The sequence below is a fragment of the Adiantum capillus-veneris genome, chromosome 22 (assembly GCF_014529385.1).
Source record: "Adiantum capillus-veneris isolate H3 chromosome 22, ASM1452938v2, whole genome shotgun sequence".
NCBI lineage: Eukaryota > Viridiplantae > Streptophyta > Polypodiopsida > Polypodiales > Pteridaceae > Adiantum > Adiantum capillus-veneris.
Genome location: NC_140952.1, coordinates 118,279,473 through 118,287,287, shown reverse-complemented (window position 1 = coordinate 118,287,287; position 7,815 = coordinate 118,279,473). Strand labels below are relative to the sequence as shown.

The 7,815-nt window shown below is 41.4% G+C and overlaps 1 protein-coding gene across 1 annotated transcript; it reads left to right on the top strand.

Moving 5' to 3' along the window:
• The first annotated feature begins 1,298 nt into the window (after positions 1–1,298).
• Positions 1,299–6,155, top strand: LOC147430104 (short-chain dehydrogenase TIC 32 B, chloroplastic-like). Its single transcript, XM_086496269.1, has 8 exons — positions 1,299–1,743; positions 1,860–2,091; positions 2,473–2,552; positions 3,477–3,630; positions 4,725–4,803; positions 5,175–5,262; positions 5,649–5,698; positions 5,856–6,155. Exons 1-8 carry the CDS (start codon positions 1,593–1,595, stop codon positions 6,054–6,056), a joined length of 1,035 nt encoding a protein of 344 aa, XP_086352395.1. The 5' UTR covers positions 1,299–1,592; the 3' UTR covers positions 6,057–6,155.
• Positions 6,156–7,815: the final 1,660 nt, after the last annotated feature.

Below are 7,815 nucleotides of genomic sequence, written 5' to 3'. Positions count from 1 at the left end.
TCTACAACATGTTTATTATACTTAATTTTTTGTGTATAATTACTTTGTAGGATAAATTACCAAATTTGCAAAAATTCTAAAAATACCCCTCAAATTCCCAAAATGCCCTTCAAATGTTCTGAAATTCCCAAAATACCTTTGGTTGTGAGATTTAATTTCTTCAAAGATAGAAAAAATTGTAGCTTTTCATAAGAAGATTGATTGTCTATCAATACAAGACGATAAAACTAGAATTTGAGTTGATTATGAAGGTGTAGGGAATGGTTGCCTACTGACCATTCCCGTTAATCATGGGCAAACGAGGGAGGTCGGGATCCTTGATTACGGGAATGGTCAGTAGGCGACCATTCCCGGCCGTCAATGGTCGAGAGGAGGGGGGCCAATCATCGTAAGGAGATGTGTACCTGCCAGTCACGTAGTTGCACTTAGTCGTGCCAGGGCATGGCACTCAGTTGTGGTGCTCTGATTACGACGCCAATGATTGGTTGCCCTATTACAGTTACACATGCTGGGGTGTCCACACCTCATCGTTTTTTGAGAGCTGACCTGTCGTTACCCCATTGGAGGCTCAAGGTCTCGATTTCGTGTGCTGACGTGTTGTGCATATGACGACTGCGACGAAAACCTTGGACTAGAATGTGTTGCAGATGGACGGCTCACACTCGCTACCCCCTGACTCTCGACCATGACGGCTTTGGAGATGAATTGCCTCATTAATTGTAGACATAATTTCCGATCTTGCGAGGTTATTTGTGACAAAGTGCTTGCTAAGCAGTGAGCACTCAGAAAATGATCTCAATTGTCAAAAAGGAAATAAGATCAGTCAAAATAGGTACAAGGGTATTTTGGGAATTTTGAAATTTGAAGGGTATTTATTTGGGGAATTTCCACAAAGTCTCCAGAGGGGTATTTTGGTAATTTTCCCTATTTTCTACGAAATTTTGCCGGTGTCGGCTAGCATCACATTTTCATAAAGTTGAAATTTGAGACTGAAAGTGAGGGGGAACAATCTTGGTTTGCGTGAGGTGAAAAGAGGGCGCGCGTGTAGTGCGTGCGACTCTCTCTCTCTCTCCCTCATTCTCCCAAACACACACACACAGACACACATTCTCTCTCTCTCTCTCTCTCTCTCTCACACACACACATGCGAGGCTGCGAGCGGGCACGTATATGACAAATTGTACGCTTAGAATTTCAATGCTGTTAAAAGGGAGCACAAACGGCGAGCCCACAAACGCATGTAGAAAAATGATACGATACAAACGCAGCTGCCAGCGCCCTTAGCTATCTACAGCACTCGCCATCAGCTCGTTTTTCGTGGTCTTTTATCTTTTGCTCATCAAATCTCTCTCGCACCTCCTCTCTTCTGCCTTCATTCCATTCCACAACCATCTTTTCGATTTCTCCATCTCAGAAGTTCTGCTCCCAATAATTCCTCGCTGCTTTAGGAGAGCTTTCTAGTCGGTACTGCGCAGATAAAAGCTTTTTCTTATTCTTGTGCGAGTATGATATTAACGCATCCTTAGTTTATACACACGAGCGCATAGTGTGTGTGTATAGCTATACGTCCTCTCCCTTGAAGTACTCTGTGCATGCATATGCTACCCATGATGGGCTCCTGGCTTGATTACTTAAGAGGATCAGCAGACACTCATACTCGGCCTGCCCGCTTTGGTTATCGCTCTACTGCGGAGGAGGTGACACAGGGCCTCCGCTTGTCGCACTTGACTGTCATCGTCACCGGTCGGTAACACATTCAATGCTCATTTCTGATTACTGCATTCCTCTTTAATGCTCATTAACATGCATTAATCCATTGTATGGCATTGCTCAATTGCTTGTTCATTTCTGTATGGCAGGTGCAAGCTCAGGGATTGGTGCGGAGGCCGCGAGAGTGCTTGCCAAGGGCGGTGCAAGGCTCATTCTTCCTGCAAGAAGCTTGAAGAAAGCAGAGCTATTGAGGGAGAATATGTTGCAGCAGCTCCCAAAGGCGTGCATCATTGCACTGGAGTTGGACCTGGCCTCTTTTGCTTCCGTTCGGTCATTTGCGGCGCAGTTTCTGAGCCTTGACCTGCCCCTCAACATCCTCATGTGAGTAATATAAATATAGCTCTTTGGTTGGTTCTACAGGCATTCAAGAGTAGTGAGCTTAGTATGGGGAATGGTAGAGCAGATTGTATATACATACATGAATGTGAGAGAGAGAGAGAGAGAGAGAGAGAGAGAGAGAAAAGAAGAAGAAGAGATTTTTAACGTTGTAGGAAACTATCCAAAGTGACCTTAAAGATCTATCCGGTGAGGAGAGTTGAACTCAAGACCTGTTATTTAAAAGGGAAATGGCATAACCAATCTACCACACTTGGGTGATAGAAAGGTTATACCAATTTCCTCTTATTAGCACCCACACACACATGAATGTGAGAGAGAGAGAGAGAGAGGTTTTTTTTGAAGATGTAGATCTCTTCATTGCAGAAACAATGCTGGTGTATATTGCAAAAGCTTTAAAAGGTCGGAGGAGGGATTTGAAATGAGCTTTGCAACCAACCACTTAGGTAAGTCTGTTTTCAAATCTTGCTTGAACAATCATTTTTGGGGTGAAAATTGTAACCCTCTTTGGAATTTCCACATGTTACTTCTTCTAAATGTTTGTGTGAGTATAGCCTAACATGTTCACATATATTGATGTGTACGTATGCGCGCAGATAGTAAACTAAATAAATAAATAAATAAACAAATATATATATATATATATATATATATATATTAAGATATAATATCTATTATTGTGGACTATATATATATATTTGTGTGTGGATACATATACATTGTAGATTTGCATGCTTGCATACATAGATATATGCATACAAAGTGTGTGTGTAAGGGTGGATTTATGCACAAATATAAGCACATACCGACATTTACATGTGTATGTACATATATATTTGCATGTGTGGCTTTGTGCATGTATGTGTATACCATAGACACATGGAACAAGCTGGACAGATTCTCACAATAATTCCCACATTATGACTTAGCTCAACATCATGAGCTTCTTTGAGGGAGGCACGGCATACCTAGCTAGGTACGATTGGGGGCGGGGGATTGCCGGCCTGGTGAGGATTTATGCACACATATAAGCAAATTCCTATTAGGCCTCCAAGTAATTCATCTAATGAGGTAAATGTTGACTGCTTCCTTCTCCTCGTATGTGGTGTATAGGTCATTGTGTGGCAACGAACTGTATGGAATGGATCTTGTCTCTTGTGTTTTGCCAATTCATGTTACCTAATGTGGCAAAGAATGGTCGTCCCCAAACGTCCACATGTCACAATCGCACCCCCAACCCAAACTTGAACTCAAGACCTCATCCACTTTTGTGTTGGAGGGGGGGGGGGGGGGGGGGGGGGGGGGGGGTTGGAGATGCACTTGTGCCCTCATAGGTTTTGAACCAACGCCGTGGCTTTTGATAATTTTAGGTCACTTTTTGCTGACAAATCTGGTGATGGAGAGGATGGTGGAGAGCGCCAAAGAGAGTGGCGTGGAAGGGAGAATTGTGAACGTATCCTCCTGTCTGCACTCGTGGGTGGTCGCCCCTGGCATACATTTTACCTCCCTTCACGACCCACACAGGCAACTCTCTCTCTCTCTCTCATACACACACACACACACACACTTTTTTTTTGTACTCTCTCTCTCTCTCATACACACACTTTTTTTTTGTACTCTCTCTCTCTCTCTCTCTCTCTCTCTCTCTCTCTCACACACACACACACACACACACTCACACACGCACGCTCACACATATTCACTGCAAAGGCAAAAAGCGAACAGAATGTTCCCTTTCCTTCACTAACTAGAGAAAGCAACAAGAATGTTTCTTTTCCTTTATATCTAGACGGGATGGTTACGGCGAGAGACTGAGAAAAACACACACACACACACACTCGCACTCACAAGTGTGAGAGAGAGAGAGAGGGGGAGAGAGAGATTAACTAAGGTTGCAAAGCCCCGGCTATATTCCAAGCTTGCCTTGAAGAAAACTGGTAAAATTTTACGAGGTTTAGTTGTGCCGTAAGCGGATGTTTCAATATAGGTCTAGCCACAAAATTGTTTGGATCCAATGCCTGCCCACTCACAGCCAGGGGCAAAAGCTCTCGAGTTCGTGTTCGGGTAAAACGTATTTTATAAAAATACACAAATCCCATGGAGGCAATTCTCAACAGGGACTTTTGCAACTTGGACCACATATTTCTACGTATTAACACTAGTTTCATTCAAATTTAAAGCAAATTTTTTCTTGCTTTGGTGCTCCTCGATGGGGCGCGGCCCGGGCTGTTTTGAACAATGATTGTAGTGCTTGCTTATGCTGTAAATTGTAGTAAAAGAGTCCCAATCTTTCTTTATGCCAAGGTGGTCCCCTTTTGTCTTGTGGTGGGGATAGACTTTAGTGTTGCATTCTCTAGTTCTAGGTACTTGTTTGTACAGGAAGGTACACCCACACAATGATTGTTGAAACCTTGTCATTGTGACATCAGCTCCATTGTAAATGTCAAAGCTTCAGTGTATACATTGGGGTAATTGATGACATCATTTTTGGCTCCTCTTGTGGTCATCCATGTGGTGCTCATGGAAGATCGAATCGTGTTTTCAAAATTGACTTATCGCGCATTACAAAATTAGCTACTCATACTTTTCACTTTGGGTGGAAATTGTGCTCTTCACAGTTTTGTGGAAAGCATGAGCTATGCGCAATCAAAATTGGCAAACATTTTACATGCCAAAGAGCTTGCACGGCGACTCAAGGTAAGAAATTTCTCTCTGGAATCAGCATGTTAGAAAGGGAAAAATTAGGTTATTACTTGCATTCGGTAAATCTCGCCAACCCATGTTCTTATTGGATGTTTGGCCTAATAATGCAAAGAGCACACACACACATTAATGGTACATCTGTGCACTAGCACTTAAATGCTTTGTGAGTTCTTCGTAGATGGCTTGATGGCTTTCGTAGGCTGGTATGGCTTTTTTGCTCTTAGCAACTAGGATGATTCCATCATGTTTAAATATTATTACTACTATAAACAGTAGATGATGGAAGCCGATGCCCATATGTGAATTACTTTTCATATCTGTTCTTTGTTATTATTGCATTCAGTCTTGCCTCACATGAAATGCAGGAAGCTGGGGTTAATGTTACAGCCAATGCACTACATCCTGGAATTGTGAAGACAAATATCACGCGAGATCGCCGTGGACTCCTCACAGGTTCTAGTCCTTTTCCACGTGCTCGTATTTTATTGCAAGGATTCTTAGTGTACACACCTTTACAACGTTTAGATGCTCCAACCTCATTGCTCTCTCTCTCTCTCTCCCCCCCCCGGCCCACACTATCTCGGGGGGGGGCAACAACTTGTTGTGAACCGTCCAATCGCCTGAATCTCTGCCCTTCATCGATCTCAGTTCTATGGTGTTGAAAAGGGAAGCTGTCTAAAACTTCTTGTGGCAGGTTAACTTGATGCATGCCTGTGTGGGTTTTGTTGCTGCCCTGGCTACTCCACTTGCTGTCTCTTTATGCTGCTCGTTTCTTGCTCTTTGAAAGGCTAGTTTCTCTCTCTTTGGACATGGACTGAGTTTTGTTCTCCTTGGTACAGATGCTATATTGGCTGTGGCGTCCAAGTTCTTTATGAAAACTATTCCTCAGGTTTTTCTCCCCCCTATAATTTGTAAAGTGAGTTCCATTTCTTTTCAAGAGAGTGTGTATAATATAACAAACTAGAAGCTAGGGTTACTCTTGATCGCGAGACAGTTGAAATTGTTTTGCTAGCTGCCTCTGATGTGTGCAAGAAAATGTTGGGCAGGGGGCCGCCGTCATTTGTTATGTTGCGACACACCCCGATCTGGTGGGAGTGTCAGGAAAGTACTATGCTGATTGTGCTGAGGCAGCATGCTCTCCGTGTGCTAGTGATGACAAGCAAGCTCACCTACTTTGGAGCTACAGTGAAAGGGCCACTGGCTCTGTAGAACATGATTTTTCAAAGGGATCGGTGTATGGCCCTTGAGGCCAATTTTTTTTGCCTTTCTCTTTGATCTCTTTGTCTCTCTCTCTTTGTAAAAATCCATGACTATTAAATGAAATCCAACTTTGAGTATTTTCAAAATGCTAACATACCAAAATTGTAATTAGATCACAACAGTTTCTTGAAGAAACTCGCAAGCAAAGTAAAAACAATCAAGTTTCCTTTTCGGTTTCAAGGAATTCTCTCCTTGAACTGCACTTTCAAATTGGGTTCGAGAAGCAGCACCACTAGTGTGAGCATAGTGCATGGTGCCATACTTTCTCTTTTGATTTGTCAATGACCATGACTTGGTTGCAACTAAGCTGTAATTACCCCTCATGTGAGCCTCCCTCCCTCCCTCCCTCGCTCGATTTACCATGCACACGACAAGCATATTTTTCAAAAAGCTCTCCCTAGTGATGGGCAAATCACACAAGACCTTCCTCAACAACCCTCCAAGAATGGATTCTTGATAAAATGAGAAGTTCATGAGTTTAATACTCTCTAATCAGACTCCAATTAATAAACATTCATCATTGACATGGTGTTGTGATGTCTACCTTGAGTACCAAATTCTTTGAGCTACCAGGCAAGCCATAATCCTATTGACCAAGTGCAATGTTTGAGTTCTTACATATTCTTTGAGCTAGCAGGCAAGCCATAGTCCTATTGGCAAAGTGCATCCCTAACAAAGATATGTTAAGGACATTATATTGAGCTATTTTTTAAAATGTTAAGAACATTATTTTGAGTTATTTTTTTTAGCGTTTGTTCTTTGCTTCTTTTAAGATTGCATTATATCAATAAATAAGCTTAATTTTTTATTTGGTAGGAGCTAATACCACATCTTGCCACATGTAAAGTCCCTATGGATGGATCGTGAAACAATCACATCATTTACACTACCTGAAATCTGTGTAGTCAAGTTTGATGCATTATGCACATTACACTTGCAAGAGTCATTATCAAAAAAGAACAGGGTTAAACACAATATATATATATATATATATATATATATATATATATATATATATATATATATATATATATATATATATATATGTATGTGTGTGTGTGTGTGTGTATGTATATGTATATGTGTGTGTGTGTGTGTGTGTATATGTATATGTATGTGTATATATGTGTGTGTGTGTGTGTATGTATATGTATATATGTGTATATATGTGTGTGTGCACACACACACACACACATATATATATTGTAACATTTAATGGCCTAATAACTTATGTGTAGCGGAAATTAGCATGAACATAGTGGGCATTTCATTAGAATGGATTCCTAATGAGAATTACAAGAGTGCTTGGGTGGAGAGAGCAACAAAAAGCATAACACCTAGTTAGATAGCATCAACAATATTTTCAAAAGAGAGAGAAATTAAGCTATTGACAACATTTGAGGACCGGATTTTCATGGAGCCGGTCCCCCCTCCAAAAGGCTTTGTATTATGGTTTCTCCCATCAAGAGAGACATTGTACAATACAATTCTTTGTGTTCCTTCAAGATTAGCTAATGCAATGAAGATGAAAACTTCATGCACTAAGCAAAACACTTAGCAAACACAACATCAATTATCCCCGTTCCAAGACCTCACACACCTTCGAAGATGGTGAGAGCTAGCAGGGTATGAGAGTAGATTGAGAGGAAGGAGTATCTTACGAGAAAGATGTACATCTCCTCACATAATCATTCATATTAGCATAGCTTAGCTTAGTAATTAGCTTGGTAGAGGAGATGAGCATGC